This window comes from Amphiprion ocellaris, chromosome 9, assembly GCF_022539595.1.
Source record: "Amphiprion ocellaris isolate individual 3 ecotype Okinawa chromosome 9, ASM2253959v1, whole genome shotgun sequence".
Taxonomy (NCBI): domain Eukaryota; kingdom Metazoa; phylum Chordata; class Actinopteri; family Pomacentridae; genus Amphiprion; species Amphiprion ocellaris.
In genome coordinates, this window is record NC_072774.1 from 27323734 (window position 1) to 27346958 (window position 23225).

The window sequence follows — 23225 nt, forward strand, 5'->3', positions numbered from 1 at the left end:
GTGTGTCTGTGTGTGTGACAGCAAGTGCACGCATGTGTGTTTATGGAGCGACACACCGAGTTAATTAATTTCAAAGCCCAGTAGTGTGTGCCTAGCTGATAAGTCCCTCCCCACTACCCATAATGCTTTGCTGAAGTAGAAGGCTGCAGCATGTTCATTCAGCCAATTAGCCCAGATACTGACACACTCAACAAATTAGCGCATGTGCCTGCACGTGCACACACACACACACACACACACACACACACACACACAGTCGCTTTCTCACGTGCATGCACATAAACACACACATTAACAGACAGAGTTCTGTGTAAACAAACTCTTGGACTGTCTATCTTTGTGCCAGGGGAGAGGGGGGAGGCTGGGGAGGGGTTTGAGGGGGGTGAATGCATATCAGTGTATAATTAGAGCAGAGTTGAAGTACTAAGTTTGTATTCTGGTGTTAAATTGGAAATGCTCAATGCAAATAAATTCAGTTCAGAGTCAATTACCAATGCTAGACTCCAAGTTAAAAACCTTCAAATCAATTTCAGCCCCTCTGCCTTACCAAGATTAGCACATCACATACACACTAGATGGGCTGTCTTATGAAAAATTAAATAAGTAATTCCTGACAAATTAGTTCATGCACAGTTCAGCATTAGTTCGTGAACTGTATGGAAGAGAGAAAAAGAGACACACCAACAAAGACAGTGAGAGGAAGCACAACATGAAGATTTGAGTATTTGAGGCTAGTTTTGTTTCCTCTTCATGTTGTTGTGTAGTTATTTCGGAGTGTTTTCATCCCCCGGCTACTGTGCAGACACCTTCTCATTACAGGCATTCCTCACATAAACTTCTTGAAAAATCAAACCGCCCTCGGTTAGTCATGTTACCACCTGAATCTCCTGTCAAATTTTGCTGCAGCAACATCAATAAAATATAACATTGCAACAGTGTGGTTGTTGATATGTAAAGTGCATGTAGTAGAATTTAACATTTTTATGCAATATATTGTTCATATTGTCATGAAAGTGCGTTTGAAAGTGTATCCGTACCCTGCTTTGTGTGATGCGGTGTGTTTGGATACGTGAGCTGAGTAAAGCAGTGGCCACAGCAGTGAGCAGGTGCTGCTGCACTCTGGCCCCTGCTCCACCTATGGTCTCCAAGATGGCCACAGGGCCACAGGTATCAATCACTGCCAAGAAGACTGCTGGGACTACCCGGCTCAGCCTAGAAAGAGACTGGAGAAATAGATGATAAACACACACTCACACACTGAGGTAATGTTTGTAATTCATGAAATGTGATCCCATTCTGTTGTCAATGCATGTTGTCCCTGATGTTGAGCAGTTAGAGCCTTTAAAAAAATCCACTGGCACATAACATGGAATAGTTTTTTAATTCCATCCTCTGTGCCAAAAACAAATATATCAAAATGATTCAGAGTCTGACAGTGTCAATTCAGAATATCAAACGCTGCCTCAAATAATAGACTAACAAGTAGTCCTTCCTGATATGAAGTGGGAAAAGCTAAGTTATAACATTTGAAAAGCATAACTTGCTGTCATTTAGCATCAAAAAGTCAATCATTTTCATTGCTTGGGATTGTTGAAGAGATGCAGAATTTAGCATTTTTTCTTTAGCCGTCAGATAATACAATCAGAAAGTTCAAGCAGTTCCGCATTTTTCTGCTTTTACTTTGAATTTCCCCAAAGCACTACGTTAAGCTTGACTTTTCAATGTCAACTGCTTGAGTTGAACACTAAGTTTTGGTTATGTGAATCTTTACGGGTTTTTTAGGTCCTACAAAGATGGTACTATATCTGTATGTTTTCACACATTCATGACCATGTGGACATGCATTTGAACTTACAGAAACAGCAGTAACTCTGACAGCTTCCACAGTGGAGTGAGTGAACAGGAACCAGAGGGCCGAGCCCATCTCCGTGGTAGCCAGGTGATGGGATGGGCCAGACACAGTGGTGGAGATGTTCTCTATGGCTTTAGCAGCCATATGATGAACTACAGAATCATCCTATAAACCAGACACAAATACCACTGACAAAATTGTCAGCTAGGCATAGTAGGTGACTATATGATATGTATATTTTATTTTTGTTGGTACTGACAGCTAGATCTGGCAATGACATTTCAAAACAACAGAGAATAAAGAGCATCTCCAACCACAATGAATGAATCAGTAGTCATGTTTTAGATGATTATAAAGGTGGTACAGTTCATTAAATTAAAAACAAACACTACTAACTGTACTTATAATTGGACATTAATGACAAAGTCTATGTACCGTCATGACTAAATATGTATTTGAAAACTGAATTTTAAGTCTAACCAAAGAAAAATGTTAACAACCATCCTGCAAACAGATCTGGAACCATGAGTTTGTTAAACCTTGCAGCTTGAATCCAAAGTCCTCAACTAACACAATGACTCTGACCCCAATGACCCTTCTTAGCATAGTGTTTAAATGGAAAAGGACAAAGAATAACAAGGAGAAACACTGAAAAACATGCATAGAGACAATACAGACAGAAAGAATCCATTGTTGTACTACAGTATGTGCTGAAAAGCCTCCAGAAACTAGTACAAATACTTAACATTAGAACATCCAGGGGGTGGGTGGCTTCAGTTTGTACTCGTATATACAAGCTTTATTACTAGTATGGGAATGTGCACATACATCCTAATACCTCTGCATATCATAGTGATTAGTGCCCAAACACTTTTCTTGTCCTTTCCTTGCCATTGTGATGGCACATCTTCTGGTTCATTGTTAAGCTGCAAACTCAAAACTCGATTACTGAAAGATGTGACAGAGCAAAAGGCAGCAGTGTACAAAGAACTAATGCAATCACAAACTGACAATTAGATTAGCCCTCAACGTCAATACAAAACGGGGAGAGGTTGCATGTGTGTATGAGTGCACTTGTGTCAGTGTGCAAGTGTTTGTGTGTGTTTGCTTTGTGTATACTGTATGTGCCCACACACCTTTGCCTCAGCAGAGAACAGTTGTTTGTGTTCAGACAATGGGACCAGGCTAATGAAATCTCTGTGGATGAGGAAATTAGTTTTTCCAGGAAAGTCATTGTGGAGAAAGACAGGAAGTGGAACAGAAGTGATTGCCTCTGTCAGGTTATTATTGTGTTTCACTGTGTTACATCACTTCAACGCTACGCTCCCTAGATATGAGATACAATAGAGCCTATTCATAAAACAAAGTTAACTACATTGGGTGGTAAAGCTTCATATCAACAGCAGAAACATTAATTTCACTGTGGCAATTTATCATGGTAATTCGGAAAAACATTGCGTGTGACAGAGAATGACAATGTATTTCACATCTAACTAGTATAGACAGTGCACATATCCATAACTGAGAGAATTAAGACCAAATATGTACAATTACTTGATCAAACATGCATTAAACTAATCCATACCCTTGAAACTGGCTGTAAAATCTTCTAGTTTGTTCCTTTACAAACAAGTATAGTTGTAGTCCTCTTAAATTCAAGTCTTAAATGGACTTAAAGTTTCACATAATCCATTTTTCTGCTGTGTGCTCAGTTTGCCTCGGATAGTCCTAGTTTGGGCTAAAAAGACACTGCTAGTGGTTTATGCCCTGCCCCTGTCCTAAACCTTCAACAGTCTTCCAAAATAATCAGCATATGGATGGATGGCAGATGTGGATTATGTGGATACAGCAGCAGGTTTTTTTTTTCCTCATGATCAGTCAACTAGTTGAAGAGTTGGTACAATTTCAGCCAACCACGATTTTCTTCGGTTCACTACAGCACTACGGTTCAGAGGAAATTGTCAATTTCACAGAAACATTTACCTCAGTCCTCAACATATGTAGCATCCAATAACAGCAACTGCAGCAGCTACTGTCCCGCAGCAACCTCTGAAAAGTGAACTTTAAGCACTTGGAAAAATGTTTGTTCTCACTAGGAAGCATGGATGTACCTCTGATATATAACAACACATCAGTAGTCATGTTGTGAACCGCAGTTATTTTCTATTACACATTATGCAGATACATCACATTCAACCACATGGGAGCTCTAATCATAACTGATAACTTAAATAACCAACCCATTAATCCAATATAGGACATCGTATTGTGTATTCAACACCAAGGGACTATGTTGAACGACAGCATAATGAATCGTCTGGCACCCCTCCGGGAACCAGTGGAATGGTCTGTTCCAGCATTCCCCAGGCCGTGCGGGCCAGCTCACTAATGAGCCCACGGGGGAGCACCCACTCTCTGTGTGTTTAATAGACTGTAGCCCTGCCAGGAACTACACAGAGAAGGGGGAGTGGGGGTGTTAAAGAGGAAGAAAAAGACACAGAGACAGAGTGAGCAAGATATCCTCACATGTGGTGAGAAACAAGTAGCTCATGCAAGAAATTTCATCATTATGATGCATGCAGAGTGAGAAATTCAGGAGACAGAGAGAGGAAAGAGTAAGTTATTCTCATTATAATGTCTCTCAGAATGAGAAACAAGTTCATCCAAGAAGCACTCTCATTATAATGTACTTATTGCCCTACTTAAACCTCATCTCCAGAAAGTGAAGTTTACGGAAAATAGTGACTTTTTTTTTTACAGTGACACCTTGGATAACTTGGCTATAAGGTCAAAATATTATTATTTGTCATTATATATGAGGATTTATCAAGTCAAAGTGTAAATTCTGATAATCTGTAATGTTACATGACACAACTAAAGTTATACTGTTGACTCAGTAATCTTTTCTCTCAGAATACCACAACACTTGCTCTATAGTTGATAAAACAGACCAAATTTTGAAGATGTTTGAAAACTTTGTTGCAAAGTAAACATATTTGGGCAATTGCTTAACAAGCAGTTTTGAATCCTTGAGGCTGTGCTTGGCCACAATGGAGCTTTGAGCTAAATGCTAATGTCAGCAAGTTACCGCAAGCCTAATAAGAAAGCTAAAGCAGATGTTTAGGAGATAAAATGTTTACTATAGTTGCTACCTCAGGTTACTGTGTTTAAATGCCTTCATTCTCAAGCTAGCCAAGCCAATATTCAGTCCCAGGGTTATGGTATTTGGAAGTAAGTGTGGGTAATTTTCACTAAAGTACAACTGAGCAATTAGTTTACACACACATATGGTCTAAAAATAAGTGACAACATATTGAGCAAACTACAAGTTGGTATTGACCAGATTATTAAGATTTAACCTGCTGAAATGTTGAGTATCTACACTATATTCATGGAAAAGCATTCAATACTTATGAAGAAATTTCAAAATCAAGAAGTCAAGAGATAAGCAAATCATTAAATTGGAAAAATGTAGCATACTGGGCCATACTTTGTCCATTAATACACTATATGACCAAAAGTATATGGACATTTCATTATCACACCTGTAAGCAATTGATGAACTTGCTTCCACACTCCTTATTCAGATCGTTCCACCAGATTTCTGAACCTGAACTAATCAACAGTTTGAAGATGTTCAGTTTATTATCTTTTAGGACAAAGAAGTAGGAAGTCTCATGTTTCACTCAATTTAATAAGACAAAGAGAAAGACACTGTTGATTAAAGCTCTTAATTTTTTTGGCATCAGTGCCTGAAAGATAAATTGCAGTTCTACTTTAAAACTACTGCCTATCATTTTTTAGTTGGTGCATTGAGATATATGTAAAAGCCACTGACTCCAAGGACAGGAATGCATGTGAAAATAGGTGTCCATATACTTTTGGCAATATAGTGTATATTACATAGGTTTCAGAATGAAGTCCCAGCTTGTCTAAATCATTTTGCAGTTAACTGGAGTGACTGTACTGCAGTGTTTCTATGCAACTTGACTTGCCAAGACAAGCTTTCACAGAGCGCTTGTACTGCTCTTCTAGTTTGTGTACAGCATTAATTAATTAGCAGTGTCTCTCTACACACTAATCAAACTGCCAAATGAATATTTCTCTGTATCATCAACTCTGGATGATAGTTACTTGAATAAGCAAATTGAAAAACCATCAATTAGGCATACTTCAACATGCACATGCTTCCAAAACGCAGTTCAGGGCATATTTTGTTACCATAACTTATACTGTCCTTGAAATTATCTGCCTTTATGTTCTTTGGTTGCATTTTCAAAATAATTATATGTATTTCAACATGTTTGGTCTTCCCATGTGCATGAGTCAAGCAAATTTGCATTTATTTCCAATATAATCCAAACATTTTATTTGGTGAAATGAATAGACTTTTGGCAAAATGCTATGTACTGAATACCAGCTTTCTTTCATAAATATGGTAAGGATCTCAGCCGAAATTATGATGAAGTTATATTATAGTTTTTTTCAACTGATAAGACACTGTTCCTGAAAAATAGCACACATTTCCCAACACACTGTGCACTATTTGTTTTATTTGAACACAGTTCACAAAGCACTGCACACTTGTGTCAAAAGCGCACTTCATTGTCAAAATCTGAACTTTGTTTTCAAAATTAAGACACACGAAGCAAAAGTAGGACACTGCACTGCTGAATACAAAACACTCTTCTCTCACTGTGTTTTCACATGAAGTGTAAAGAAATTGATACAGCCCTCAAAAATGATAACTTAAACACAAATGCATCCTATAAATGACTCAGAGGGGGCCATTGCAGTGCCTGACTGTACATTACAAAATAAAAATGTTAGACAAAAAATACAGCACTGTATTGTACACAGTACAGTTTGCAGATATTTACACCACATCTGCATCAGTTCTTTCAGCCTGGTCAGGACACAGGACCTCATCAACATCACAAGCTATGTTTTCTCTGGACAGAAAGACCTAGTGTGTCTGATCCAACCCTGACATGCATCAACAGAAACATCATCACATGCCAAGACTACTGATTGATAGAGATTTTCCCAAAGTATGGCAGCCGCTCATATACCTTCCACCTCCATGTAGAGAAGAATTCTTCTATAGGATTCAGAAAGGGAGAATATGGCGGCAGAAAAACCGCAATAACTTGGGGGTTCATACTGAAACATTCCTAAATCAATAGTCCTCTATGAGAGCTAACATTGTCCCAGATGTATTCATGTGTATCATCAGAATCCAACTGAAAAACTCTCTGGAACAAACGCACACAAAACACAGAAAAAGTCAGTCATGTACACTTTCTGTAATTTTACCAGCACTTGTGAACCAGAATTTTGCATTAGATTTTTTACAGTATTCTCAGAACATTTCTGACTGCTTGTATTGTTCCAGTATAGACATGACACTGAAGTGACAAATAACATTTACATACATGTAAAGTAAACCACAGTAAACCTGAAACCATTTACTTTATGCACCATCTTTACCACCTGCTGACCTCAACAACAGATTGCATTCTGAACAGCTAATTCTGCTTCCCAGCAGGTTTTATAGTGTGCACTTCATTGGTAAAAGTGTTTTCAGCTTTGACCTGTTGTGTCCTAATTGTGACAGCAGTGTTGCAACAGTGTCCCAACTCTGCTTCCTAGTGTTCACTTTTTGAAAAATGTGCGCTATGAGTGAGAAAGTGTGTTCAAACGAGCAAAAAACGTGTTCAGCCTTTTGCAAAAAGAGTGCAAGAGTTTTGGAAACTGTGTGCAAACCATGAATAGTGTCCAAAACTTGGACAGCAGTGTCCTGTTTTTGAGAAATGTGTGCAGTCAGTTGGTGGCTGTGTGCAGTGAATGGAATATAGTGTCTTATCAATTGAGAAAAACTGTAACTTAGAATTGCCTTTGACTCATTTCAGCCTCCCTACAACCTGCCAGAACCCAGACAGCACTTGGAAACAAAACCCTGCATCCTTGTAGTAATCTACAGATTTTTGGGGAAAATGCACTTAGTTATCTCAGATTAAAAAAGCTTTTCTGACTCAATTGCTTCATCTCGTCCTCGATGATTAATTTAGATTAACAACTACAATGAAGTTTAGTCTTCCAGATGTGTTCTGGGCACATCTAATTACATTCCCTGTCTCACACATCCAGCTGTGATTTCATAAGTACTCAAAATGACTTCCTTAAAGATAGATATAATACTCTGAGAAAACAATTTATTCAATTTCTAGGTCGCTAGGTTTGATTTTGGAAAATGGTGAAAAAAAAACAAGCTCTTTCATTTCTTTTATGTTCTTTCGTCAGGTTTCAACAGGGCTAACTGGCTTCCTGGCAAGTGGGTCAAACTAAAACTCTCCCTTATTCTACAGCTCAGAGCTGACAGATAAGATTTACACACTTGGAACCCCTGGCTAAAAAGAGCCGTTTTCAAATGAAAGACTTAAAAGGCCAGGCAGATATGGAACAATAAAATCCTGTCTTCAAGTGTTGATCTGTGGATTAGTTTTATATCCAAACATGTTTGCACCTGTTCTCTGAGTTTCAAGTAGAAAGACATACAGATTACAAAAACTGCATCACTCTGCTTGAGTGTGTATGTCTGTGCGTGTACAAGTGTGCATGTTCTCATGTCTGATGTGGTTTTCCTCTGTAATTAAAGTCCTTTAGAAGCCGGTGCACCTGGTTTTGAATAAGCCCCTATGGCAGACACTCTTTACCCACCTCGCGCAACAACACATCTAACACCACTAGTAATTACACACTCTGAGTGAGACACACACTGGTCAACAGGCTAACAGACATCAAGGTGTGAAGGGCCGGACTGGACAAGTGGATAAAAAAGCCAACAGGAGCAACAAGTAGATGTACAAATAATAGACAGGTGGGAAGAACAAATCAGCAAACGGATAAAAGACAAGCACATATAAACACATATAAACTAACAGAAAAAACACAAACGGACAGAGTGATAGAGACACAGGCAGGTATAGTGAGACAGATTCTGTGTTAACAGAGAAAAAAAAATGCAACACTAACTATGTGACAGTAAAAAACAAAAGCTAATTGAAAAATGATAGAATAAAAACGATGGGGAGAAGGTGGACTGTGTCATTCATCATTATCTTCTCCAGTTTTTTTTCATTTAGCAAAGACGGTCGCAGATTAAAAAGAAATTCAATGCAACTTACAAACTGTGGAATATTATATAATGCAATGGCTAACATTCAAACTGTGCTTGTGATTGTTCATGCACGTGGAGTGGTCATCCAATGCTAGAGACACAAGGGTAGGACCCATGACTGTCTTTTACAGTCCCCCTCTGTTCTCCTCTCCTTTGTGGAAGATAGTGATAAATCATTAATAGGCTCACCACTGCCTCGTGTGTGTGTGTGGTGTGTGTGTGTGTGTGTGCGTGTGTAAGGGGGATTTCCGCCTTCTGCCCCCTGGCTTCTATCACTGCAATACTGTTCACACATCATTTCTGTTGCGCGCACACACACACACACACACACACACACACACACACACACACACACACACACACACACACACACACACACACACACACACACACACACACACACACTGATTTTTCATCATAGGCAGCTGAAGCATCATCTTGTTCAGGCTCATAAATAATTTCCTGCAGCTCAAGTCTGGCCTGGAAACCTGCCTTTCACTCCATGCCATCCACTCCCTCTCTCCAAGTAAAACTCTCTCTCTCTTTCTCACTCTGCCTCACTGCCATCTCCTCCCCCCCTCTCCCACTGCACTGATCCTTCTTTCTTTCTTCCCCTCTGTCACTCCCTGCCTTCCCCCTCTCCACTGGTAGAACCACCATGCTCTCATTGGCTCTGCCCCCACCCCCCCCAGTACCACAATCTGTATCCATCTCGCTGCAGTGCTTTACTTGTAAATCAGGAAAACTCTCAACAGCAGCAGAGGGGGCTGGGGTGATCCAGTGGGTCAGAAAATGCATCAAAAACATACTGCCTGGAGCGCATTAGACAAGGTCTTGGCGTTGTATCTCAGTGCTGTCATGCAATAAACAGTGTGTGGCACTCAATTTGCATTTAGCACATTGGTAGACATATCCTTCTCCAATAAAAATGATACAAGACATGCAACACTAAATACTGGAGGCTCAGGTCAAGCAACGGACCAATAATAATATAGACAAGCAGGTCATTTAAAATTAAATCAGACAACGTAGGTTCCAAGAAGTTGACCAGCCAAGGGTATTAAACATCAAATTTGTTATTCGTGTACCTCTTGAGAGAGGCAAATTGTGCAATAGCATGTTTGACAGTTTCACTGTAACAACTATTGAAAGCAAAAAATAAAACTGTTTGGTTGCATAAATCAGCCTCAGGCGTGTTCCCTCACTGGCTCACCAGCAGCCTTTCATTTTCCTTGATAATGATCATGCTACAAATGACACACACACACATCCCACACTAACATCAATAAACGGGTTTGTTGTTTGGTTGCACCATTAACATGTGAAACAACATAAACAGTGTGGAGTGAAAAAATGAGTGCTGCAGGGGCCTTCACCTGTTTGGCTTTTGGTGGCAAGCGTTAGAGGTGTCGGTTGGTTTATCCCCATTTTCCTTTGGGATGTGGGACGAGCCTCACTCTGTCGTGCTCCATCACTCATGAACCTCCCAACAACTGGATCTATTGTCGCCCTCTTCGCACCTACAGACTGCCAAAAAAACTAACCCTGTGCCCACCCACCGCCTCCACCTAAGAACAGACTACCAGCAGCAGGCTCTCAGGGCTGAGACTGGAGTTCAGGGTGTAAATGGAGGCTGGTTGGGGTCTCATCCAGTAACACCCAGTCCTGGTCTACCACTCAGAACACTGACGTCACCTTGGCCACCAACCAGGCACCTCCAGGTATCCAACACTTTAAAAACACTTTATATTTTGTGACATTTTATTTTCCCAGATCAAGAGTTTCTTCAACATTTTATTTATTTATTGCATCTTATTAATGGTATGTCACTTCAACTCAGAGTTGATTTTACTCATTCCTTCACCTTTATTTATTTTTATTTGTTTAAATTCATATATTGGGATGTTTTACATTGTTGTGTTAACACAAATTACCAGTGTACCATCGAATATAAATAAAATCATAAATAAAGTACATTTAATACATATTTCAGCATGATAAACTTTTTAGCTCTATCACCCAGTCCTAAATTTTACTTGACATCTGTAATGCTTGTGCTACCAGATGGCAAACTAGAGGATAATTTATAATACTGTCTCAGGGACTTAGATCACCCAACTGTCTGCTAACCATGCTTCTTTCATAGAGCAGTTCTTTCACAGAGAGGTTACTATTGGGTGCTGCAGCACACCTAATCTGATAAATCAAATCAAATCAAATCAAACTTTATTCATAGAGCACTTTTCATACAGTTAAAAATGCAACGCAAAGTGCTTTACAACATTAAAAACATTAAAAACAAGGAAACCCATCCCTCCCTCCCTCCATATATACATATATGCACACAACTGCAGGAGCATGCACACGTACACACGTCCCCACACACACACACACACACACACACACACACACACACACATGCCCACAGACACACACTCCCACCACTGACAGTAGGGAGACATGGCATGACACTGACGATTGTGGAAAACGCCTCCAACTGGGGTCGTCCACACTGGGAGGAGTCGCAGGCCATGACCACTGGGGGCGCTGGCACCCAGACCCCGACAGACAGGGGGACCCCCACACCGAGGTGGGGAGCCCCCCCAACCAGCCGGGCCAAAGGGACTCATGGACAGCACCCCCAGCAGCAGACCGCATACAGCCCCCAGTGTGGAGGACCCCCTGAGGAAACACTGGAGTTAAATAACTAAAAATTTAAAACTACAAGATAGAATAAAAGACCTATAACATAAGTAAAAAGGTGAAAGGTTAAAAAAAGTAAAAATACATGCGAAAATAAATACAAAATGATAAGAACATAAAGATTTAAAAGGTTAGTTAAAAGCCTGATTAAAAAGGTGCGTCTTTAACTTTCTTTTAAAAATATCGACGGTCTCTGCAGTCCTGAGGTTCTCTGGCAGGCTGTTCCACAGGAGGGGCCATAGTGGCTAAATGCCGCCTCACCGTGGGTTTTTGTCCTGGCTTGTGGTATGGATAAAAGGCCACTGCCAGAGGACCTCAGGATCCGTGAGGGTCGATATGTTAAAAGGAGATCAGATAAATAAGAAGGCGCAAGGCCGTTAAGACATTTAAAAACTAATAAAAGAACCTTAAAATCGATCCTGAAGCGGACGGGGAGCCAATGCAGCGACTTTAAAACTGGTGGATAACTGTCTCTATTTTGGTTTAACTGGCTCTCTATTCCAGCAAAGGTCAACCCTGTTATAGTTTAACTTTACTCAAAAGCCTCACAAAATTTCCGTCGTCTCTGGGAGGAAGTTCAATAATAGCAATCACTTCTGAGCAAATTTTATATTTTGTTCAAAGTTGAGTATGTGATTCTAATTTAATAAACGTTTTGTCAAATTGATTAAATATCTCCTCATGGTCCATTCTGTGCATGCACTGAAGAAACATAATCCAGTGCTCACACATAACGCTGTCTTGGTAATATGTAATTAACACTCAAGAAGAAGTAAATACATCCTCTGCAGGAAGCAAATATATGTACATAACTGTTCAAAAGTTTGGGGTCACCCAGGCAATTTCATGTTTTCCATGAAAACTCACACTTTAATTAATTGGATTCATCAATTAGCCTTTCAATACAATTAGCTAACAAAATATACCAATAGAAGACTGGAATGATGGTTGCTCTACATAGGGGTACAGAGGAATGTTCCTCTGTACCCCTATGTAGATATTACATTAAAAATCAGCTGTTTCCAGCTAGAATAGTCATTTACCACATTTACAATGTATAGACTGGATTTCTGATTAATTTAATGTTATCTTCAGTGAAAAAAAAATGCTTTTCTATCAAAAACAAGGACATTTCTATGTGACCTCAAACTTTTTAATAGCAGTGTATATTAAAAAAAGTTTGAACAACCTGTTAAGTCAGGGCTTACTAACCTCACCCCCACCCCACAGCTAAGAGTCTTTCAATTCTTCATTTAGGAATTTCCGTAGACTCTTCTTTGTGGATCATTTCAAGTTTTGAGTTATTATTAGTTTATCTTGCACATACAGCATGTCTGACATCCACACAAGTATTATCAATGAGGATCAAGTCAAAGGACTGTGAGGGCAATTCTGAAACCTTCAGCATGTTTCTATTAAAGCAGATTATGCTGGATTTTGAGGTTCATTGTGGGTCATTTTCCAGTTGTACAAGCAACCCTTTTTCTTGGCTGATTATATTACATTTAGATCCAGAACTGGCAGATATTTAGTAGATTTATTTTCTCTATTCATGCAATGTGTCCTGTCAAACAAAACCAAAGGAGAATATTTCAACCCAAATGCTCAACAGATGGCAAGGTGTTATTTCCATTAACATAGCTCTGGTGATTGTGACCAAAGAGCTACATTTTCCGTCTTATACAGTCTTTACTATACATACTTTAAATGCTGACTTTTGTGATGAGTCTGTAGATAAGGTTCACTATTGATTACTTTTCCATGTAGACTCCGCTGGTGCATTAACGCTGCAAAGTGGAACACAACTCCTGCATCAGCTAAAGCTTCCTGGAGCTCCTTTGGAGCCACAGGGGGGTTTATTGTGTCCTTCTACCCAGCAGAGATGCAGTTTTATCTGAAAGGCAATTTCTTAGTCATCTTAGCCACAGTGAAAATTGCAAGCTGGAGGGGTTTGGATATCTTATCATATCCTTATTCTTGTGCCACACCGCTAACTACACCTGTGTGTGCAGCCTCTAGTGTTTCCTTTATTAATATGCAATTGCAATAATTGTTAAAAAATAATATCTATATTTTTATGTCGATATATATGTTTGATATTGAAACTACAGTGAAAGGTCTCAGTAGTACTGTAACATTGCTGGTATTACGTCAATTGGGTGATCAACAAATATTTTATTTTCTATTTTTTCTGAGAACTGTATGGCTGGGTAGCTAGTTGTTCAAACTCAGTAGCATGAATGCCAAAATGAAAAGCAAGAGGTTCTACAATCATCACAGCCTGACACTGTTTTATAGGCGTCAGTTAGATGCCAGATAATCAGTCAGTTGCTTAAAGGAGCCAATGGTTGTTGATCATTACCACAACAGTCAGAAAATGCATCAGCTTTGGAATTAGCAATCAGCTTCTAATAGCAATTCTTGGTCTGCTTTACAAGTTCTAATGAGTCAATTAACGAGCTAATGAAGTTCTCCTGCTTTACAAGTAGAAGGTTGCCCAACGTTTAGAGTAGCCATAATGCTGCTTTTTTTCTGTTTTTTGCAACAGTGCTTTACCTTAGAAGAAAGGCTTGTTTTTAATGTCTGTTGGCTGAAGGGACTCTTTTCATTCCAAACTAAATGACTCTCCTGTAAACTGTGGTGTAGTATGATCACTTTGTTAACTCTGGAAAATGCAATGCCCATGAGTCAAAGTTAGACTATTTGGACAGCTCTGTAACATAGCATGAAATGCAATTCTAGTGGAAAAGCAGGTAGTCAGGGTGGAGGAGAGGGAGAGATGGGAAGAGAGAGAGGCAGGTTGGGTCTGAGGATGAGTGTCTGGTCCCTAAGGCTGTGTGAGGAGTGTATGTGTGTTTCCATCAGCATACTCTCACAGCTCAATAATGATAAATAAGTCAACCGTCTCTACCCCACCACCCTACACCCCTCTGCTTGCTCCTGTCACACACGCATGCACACACATGCGCACACACACACCCTTACACTGTTCATCTACCCCCCGACTACACTCCCAGTGGTAATGAAGCAACAGTAGATACTCGCTGACAACTGTGCCGACCAGTTTTATCTATACGCAGGCTGCTATAGTGGGCCATCACTGTAAGACCCTGACTGCCTCTGAGAGACAAAACAACATCCATCCATCTCCTAGTTTCCCTCTACCTGCTTGTTGTATCTTTAAATCTCACCACCCAACAAATGTTTCCTCGTTCAGGAGCAATAGGCCACTATGTAAGAACACTACGCAGAGAAACACGATGATTATCTCATGATGTGACTCAGTTGTACACAGTTCAACCAAAACAAGTAGGGAAAGTAGTAAAAACTCATATTTCCTCCCTAGCTACACTGAACCAAGCAGGAAGTCTGGGCACTTATTGCTAGAGTTAAGAAGCACTGAGTTAAAATCAAACTGACCAGATGAGTCGCCACTCATCAATGGCAGGATACATTAATACATGACCCGTGTATTTCTGAACGCAGTACTGCTTATTCACTGGAGATACAGATGAGTGACAAACTGAACCTGACCCCATGACTCCTACACTGATAGGATGTGGTGGTTTAGTTATACTATGGGGGCATTTTGCTGGCATGGCTTGAGTCCACTTGTTGCCTTAGAGGGAAAGGTCACTGAAAAACACTTGTGATCATCTTTATCCAGTGTTGAAACATTTCTATCGTGTTGGGAGTGGTCTCTTCCAGGATGACAGTGCCTCTATCCAAAGGGCACAAAGGGTCACTAAATGGTTTTGTGAGACTCAAAATCATGACTCATGTGCGACTGTGTGAGAGAATATCTTTTAAAAGAATAGAGTTCATTCCTCCAGCAGAGCTCTTCCTAACTGTTCTGGTGGCACCTTATGTTGGTTTTTCTTGTTTTATGTCACCCAACTGTTTATTTGTCAGTTTGTTTTACCATTAAACCAAAGAAAGTTGTAGAATTTCACCTTTTAATGATTATAACGGAAAAAAAATACTAGATGGAATGGGGAAAAAAATGCTAAAAAAAAAAAAAAAAAAAACTCGAAGAAGCAGAATGCGAGACAGCCAGCAGAAAGGAAAGAGCTATCTACGTTTCCGCTTATGTTTCTGCTCCATCTTCGATGTGTGTGTGTCTGGAGGGTCCTAATTGCTGCTGAGGTCAGGCTGCTGAGCAGTAAAGGGTTGTGTTTGATGCAGGTAAGAGTGTGCGTGCACGCATGTGTGTGTGACTGCTCTGCATGCCCTTGACTTGCAGCTGGAAAACAACGCTTTAGGCCCCCACAGCTGCCTCATCATTACTGTTCACAGGGATCCCCTGCCACACACTCACAAACACACACACACACACACACAGCGAGAGAGACTTAGTCACAGCTACACAGACACAAACAGACTCACGCAGACATACACTGAGACACTCACCCCTTCCCGCAGGCTCCTCATTAAGCCAGTGTAGGCGGCAGCGGGAACGAACCACAGTCCCTCTGGGGAGCCTCTCTTCTCCTCCTGATAGAGAGGCATAGAAAAGAGAGGGAGAAAGGGTGAGTGGAGAGAGCAGGAGGGGTACAGTTAGGGAGGCGGGGGCAGTGGAGGAGTGGAGTTGGAGTGAGAGGAAGGCAGACGGATAAAGTGGAGGAGATGCAAGTAGAGAGGAGTGAGGAAAAGGGCAAGTAAGGGCCAAGTCAGCCAGGGGAAAAGGAGCAAGAGGAGTCAAGACATCTTGATCACTTAGCTATCGTGGATATCTATGAACGTGACTTTGTTGCATTTAATTTATTTGATTTTGTTTCATCAAAATAATTGTTTACTTAGAAACAGCATATGTGTGAAATATTAGGTGTTATAATTGCATAAAATTAATGTAAATAGCGTAGAATGGTACACCTCCAGAGTCAAGACACAGAACATCCAGCATTAAGTTTCTGTATCCTCCTCTATAAAACCCATTCCCTACCTTCACCTCTCCCTTTTTGCTACTGTGCCACATTGAGAGGCGAGTCATATTTTCAGCACAGATATTTCCAAGCTTAATGATCCCATTCTGAAAGAAAATTGTTCACGTATTAACTTTATTTATGTAGAGGAACATTTTAATGCCTGGAGGTCTTGGCAGAATAAAGTGGCATTGTTGCAAAGTTATCCTGATCCAGTTCCCTCATTAACATAACTCATGCTACTCCAAATTACAAATGATTAGATTTATACAATGTTTTCTTTGATTATTTCACAAATAGCCCATTCACCTTTTAGAATACAAAATGCTAGAACATTGTTTTTTTTTTTTAAATGCCCATCACAATTTCCAAGAGACTGTATTGCTGTTTTGAAATTGGATGCACCCTCTGTCTAAAATTCCACAACAATTAAATTCTATTTATATTGACCGAAGAATTGCTTGGTATTTTTGCTTGATAAATAACTTAACTATTTATTGAAATTGTCGATATAGTTCCTGTTGCTCAAGTCTTCAATTATTCACTTGATCATAATGAACGTGCGCCTCTTTTCCTTTTACTTTACTGTTCCACTGTCATACCAGCACTGTCTTACATTGCACAAAATTCAGATTATTTCAACCAATATTTCTATCTTTTTATGAAACAATGCTCTGTTCCATTGCTACTGTCCTAGGCTCTAGGCTACATCTAACCTTGAGGATAAAGACAGCACTGGAGGCTATAGCTAATCGTTGTCATTGACTGTTGCTGCAGTAGAAGAGCAGAGAGGACTAAAGCAGATGGTTTTACCTGGAGACACTAAAGGGGTCATTCTGCATTACTCAAATAAAATGCTTTTCTTGCCATTATACAAGTAAAGTGGGTCCAGTTGTCAGAAAGACTTCACATCCTATTTAAAGACTTTCATTAGAACTGGTTGCAATGAAGATGTTAGCTGCTTCTGACTTTGCCTATTATTGTAAATAGCATTCGATGAGAAGTTTCAGCATCATATGCCATAAATGATGCCTCAAATAATTTACTTCAATCCTCATTGGTGTGATTTGTGGTCATGCACTGTCAGTCAGCTCTGTGTTGACATTTGTGGTCATGTAGTGTTTCCGCATTTTCACCACAACTGTGTGTACAGCACATGAATTGTCTGGTAAGAGAACTATAGTTCAGTAAAAGTTCATGTTTCAGAGGTGTTCATTAAGGCTAACCTTGAGAACAGCTGATTAGTGATAATGACCTGAAAACCCACCAAACAGCCACACTGCCATTCCAGCATAGCTCTCAAAAGTCTCGGTACAAATCAAATAACAGGGTTTGCAGAGCTATTATTTCTTTAGTGACATTGCTGGAGAAAAATCCAATTTTCAAGTTCATACTGAAATAACTGCAAAGTTATGACAAAGAAGCCATCCCAACAATAAAAGTTTTGCAGTTATTAACATTGATTGAAATACACCGACAGCTAGAGAATCCAGTCCTCTATCCCAATTTAAACAAGCAGGTAGCCTTAATCCTTGATTATATGCTCTTGATGCACATCTGGACAGGTGTGAAAGCCATTGACGAGTAGTTATTGTGATCATACTACTTCCCTTTCTGTCTGGAGTCTGCTGGGAGGACCCCTGGGCCTGTATTATATTACATGAGTATGCACAGGGTCTGCATGACCTAATTTTCACTGCACAAGCTAAATTTGTGTCTGTGTGGTGACTACACTATGAGGGCAATATTGTGAATTTTCAGCAGTAGTGTGCATGTGCTGAATATGTAGATACAACATGCTGCACATGCACACATATCCTTTCAGACTTTAGTAGATTAGAAAAGTAGTATAATAGCAACAACTTCTCATTTGTGGTGTCTTCAGGTGTCTGTTAGGAGTATAGTCAAGGCTTAGGCTGTATCTGAACTATTTGCACAAGCACACTACTGGCGATCTTGTGCACTACTCCCCTTGTAGCTTAGTCACAGAAGAGTACGCAGACTGTTGCAGAAAGCGTGAATTGGCCTTAACACTGGCCTTACAAGTCAGTTCATCTAATCACTAGCATTGCTTAACATAAGAAAGCAGCTCTAGAAAACCTAGAAGGCACAACAGCAAATCATTGATATATGCACAGTACATATAAACAGATACACATTTGTCTCAGTACATGTCAGCTTGAACACACTGCAGACCTTTAGAGTTTTTTTCATACAACAGAAAGCAGAGGATCTGTGGTTCTTAGAGCTCAACCAGCATTTTGGCAGCATATCAATAATACAGTCAGGGGCAAGTCTGTTTTTATATTTATAAACAAGTGAAACCATTTTATACTATCTATTCTAAAACAGCCAAACATAAGTAATGTGCTCTTCTGTCCTTCAGCTTACTCTACAAGTGATAGTTCTATTAGAGTTTTTGGGCATATCTAGGAGCAAAACATTACAGTTGGTGAACGCACTGATTTCTGTGGAGCAGGAAGAGACAAGAGGCACAAAATCTGGGATGTTTGGAAGTAAAAGTCATTTTGATTTTACTCATGAGGCATAAATGTATTTAATGGTTCACAGCTATTGCTATATTGAGAGAAATTCTCCATTACTCCTTGATTAAACCCTCATTTGCTCTATTACACCTAATGTCTTCCCACACCAATGTGTGTGTGTTTGTGTGTGTATTTTCTTTTGTTAGTGTAACTAAATGATCAAAATTTGCACTTTAATGGTACTGGATTTTCTGAGAGAGGAAGATCACGATATTATCAGCGGAAAAACAACTCTTGCAGGACCTGAAAAGTCAATTTATTAGGAGATTCTACTCAGAGAGTTTCTACGGTTTCAGAAGAGTAATAAGTGTAATCAGGCAGAGTGATTGATTTTTGAAGGTTATCCATCAGTCGTGTAAATAAAAATCTTATGCTTAATTGACTTGCCTGGCTAGATTGAGGTTAACCAGAAATAAATTGGCGTCACCCTTTTTAATGAAGTCAAACTAAGCCTCCTCCACTCTTACCCTTGTAATTTTCAGGGAAGGGGGTCAATTCTGTTTCAGTTCCATTTAGTCAGCATGTAAATTTAAACTCCATTACCTGATGACAGAGGACTGCGCTTCATTCATTTCACTCAAGATTGCTCTGTCTATCTAAAGCAATAAGAAAATGTCCTTTGATCTTTCTCGCATGTGGCATCAATGCTGATTTATTTTGACTCATTAACTTAAAAGAAATTCATTCCAGTTCCAGGGTTAGAAAAAAAGAAAACTTTCTTTGTGATTTTCACTATTAATATTTAGCCACTCTAAATTGCCCAGAAGTTCAGTATAAGGTGAATACAACATAAAGCAATGTTATGGGCTAGTTTGTTTTAAAGGTCGCTTATGGTGAAAATCCATTTTTATTGTGTTTTGTAGTTTTCTAAATTTGGAGGTGCAAATTAAAAGCTGTGGAAATATGAGGGTGCTTACTACCATTCCTCTATCCCCTCCTCAACAAGATAGCTTCCTGGCTTTACAAGACAGTAAGAATTTTATTCAGTTTCTTCATAAAAACTGGGTAAACAGTAGTTGTTGAGGTAAAGACTTTCAAATGCTTGCAGTCCAACAGGTTTATTCACTTTCTAGAGCCGTTGATGTTAACTGGAACTCTAAAATGTCTCAGCCACAAGCAAAGCACACTAAAAATGTTCTATTGTACATGCTAAGAGTGAACACGAGTCATCAGGCACTTGAAGCATCGGAGAAACTAAGGATTCATTGGATTACTTTTTGACTGCAATGTCCCCACAACAATTGAAAAATCCTTAGTGTTAGCACATTGCATGGTCAATGTGGCTAACATTACCATTAGCCCTGATTATATCCCCCCAGGTCAGAGAATTCAACTTTATTTACATGTAGAGTGATCCCTCAGAGAGAAAGTTAGAAGCATTAGAAAGTCTTGGTTTCTTACATTCATTCAGATCAACTGTATTTAATTTTACAGATCATTTGGAACAAGGCTAAAACCAGAGGTTGTACAGTTATTGTAAAACAAACCATCGTTGCAGTGTCTTAAGTTGAAAAATTAAAAGACATTCTGTGGATCTGTAGGACTTCCATTGATTTATTGAAAAGGGGAACAACATGGGGCCTATAACAGTAGTTTGCTCATTACTTGCAGAACAAATTGAGGTGAGCATCTTTACTGTGTGCCTTTGACTGTATGTAAGAGTTTGATATAGCCTCCAGGTCCGAGAGGTGAAGCCAATGCCAAAGTGCTCTACACCTGCATTCCTTTTGATGGCCAGAGGGGGCGACTCTTTTGGTTTCAAAAAGAAGTCAGACTATAAAACTCTACGAGAAAATTATTTTACTTTCCCTTAATTTGTCACCTCAGTAAACATTTTCCTAATGAGTTGATGATCTCAATCACTCGTTAAAGGTTTCATTCATGCTCATTTGATAAACTATGGTTACGATGACAATGACGCAGGTATATTGTAGGGAAGGGCTACCTTGTGATTGACAAGTTATACTGCATTGCTGTGCCTAATTTTCTCAAGTTCTAAGTCTGATTCGCCCCTTACTCATTATGCCCAGTTTTAAAAGTGTAAAATAGAGCTGGCCAAATGTCAAACTGTGGAGAAAATGGTGGTTCACAAAAAAATAAGTAATATCACTGTGTCTATGTCCGTCTTTTATATACTAATACAGTTTATGGACTCAGGCTACTACTGTTTGAAGTTGTGAGTTATCAATGTGAGCAGCAAGGGAAACATTGTATGTTATTTTTCACAGCTTGTAATGATATTAATCAAAAAGCTAAATTGTTTGATTATGCCATTGCCAGATCTAGTATATAGCGGAAAACCAGACAACTTGTTTGAGTTTTTAATTAATAACAATTAAGCACAGCAGGTTACTAATTACGGAAAACACAGTTGGTGAAATCAGCATTCTCATTTATTTTAACTACTGATTTCTTTGTTTGCAACAGTAAAAACAAAAAGTCAATCACTAAGAAATATTGTCCCTAAGATTTTGGTGCAATGAGTGAGTCAGTGGATGGTTGATAGAAATAGGGTGCAGAAAAACATTCACATTCACAGTGGTCAGAAATGTGTATCATACATTGTACATCACTGACATTTCAGTTGATTTTTGATTAGAGTTGATCCCATTAAACAAAGTTCAAAGAAAATCATCTTTACAAAAAAGAGATTTAAAAAAGAGAATGTTCTTGCCACCTAAAGAACTTTCTGCAATCGGTGCACTTTGTGGGCCTACAAACAAGCGTGCATGTAAACCCATTTTGCACTTGTAGAGATGTACCTGAATTCATAAATATGTTTCCTTTAGACTAGTAAATTGTAGTATATCTGTCTCTTTTATGTCTCTTCATATTGGCTTCTAACATGCAGCGAGTACCTGAGAGGAGATGAGGTAGAGGAACTCCCCAAGTGGTGGCAGCAGGAACTGCTTTATTTTACTGTTCTTCAGGTTTTCCTTCAGCAGGTCTGTCAGTGCGGACACAGCCTGGAAAGAGTGTCAGACACAGTTTTATCAGCACCTCTGTTTTATTGTTGCTAAATCAAATGACAATGTAATAAAATAAAAACTAGACTTTATGCTCTAAAAATAGAAATTTACAAAAAATGTGTTATTGTTCAACTAACAGCTCTTTCGGGTAGACTTTATAATATCACAGAGGTCAGATACCTTCATGTGCAGTCCCAGAATACAACACCTGGACAAACTGTGATTTGTAATACATGACTATGGCTGAAGTATTTGACCAAGAAACATCAGTTCATGCATGACAATGCTCTGTAGCCATCTTTACTTTTTTGCTCAGTTTCAGCAGCCTTGAGTCTAGTGTAAACTCAGTTTAACTACGATATGACTGACTTGGCCATGAGGGACCTGACAATATCCTATGACACCACACAACTGTGAAATAAAGATAGAATAATCACAACATAAAACAAAGAAAACTCGGTCCTTACGATGTCACACCAACGTGTTGGCAGTTACGGATTATTATTTAATGGCAGAAGACATTCAGTGTACAGAAAATAAAAAATTCTAACTAAAAGTATTGCAGTGAAAAATTTTCAGATATGACTAAAAAAAATATGAAATTGAAGAACAGAGAATGGATAAAAGCCAGAGACAGGCAGAGCAGAAAGAAAAAAATATCAAATGGCCAGGAGCAACAATAATCTCACTGAAAACCACTAAAATGCGCACGCACACAGACACAGACACACACACAGACACACACACACACACAGAGAGAGAGACACACACACACACACACACAGAGAGAGAGAGAGAGAGAGACACACACAGACACACACAGACACACACACAGACGATAAAGGACACACATGCATGTACAGAATAAACTAACATATTGATGTATTCGGAGCATTCTTTATATGCACATACATAACTGATAGAGAAATGCATGCTATAATATGCACTTATAAGAAATGCACATCATATTTACACATGCAAACACACACAGAGTTAAGTATATGCAGAGACAGCCTTGCTGGCTGGCTGCTTCCTGGCATTAGCATTAGTGCC

At 39.3% G+C, this 23225-nt stretch overlaps 1 protein-coding gene across 3 annotated transcripts in view; it reads right to left on the minus strand.

The window, feature by feature from the left end:
* ulk4 (unc-51 like kinase 4) overlaps positions 1-23225 on the minus strand; it is a 115049-nt gene that overhangs the window by 77067 nt on the left and 14757 nt on the right. For all 3 annotated transcript variants that reach the window (XM_055013626.1, XM_055013625.1, XM_055013624.1), the window contains 4 exons: positions 22062-22169; positions 16146-16229; positions 1856-2017; positions 1038-1223 (listed from right to left, as the gene is read on the minus strand). In XM_055013626.1, coding sequence (XP_054869601.1) covers positions 1038-1223; positions 1856-2017; positions 16146-16229; positions 22062-22169 — 540 coding nt within the window. The remainder of the gene's footprint in view (positions 1-1037; positions 1224-1855; positions 2018-16145; positions 16230-22061; positions 22170-23225) is intronic.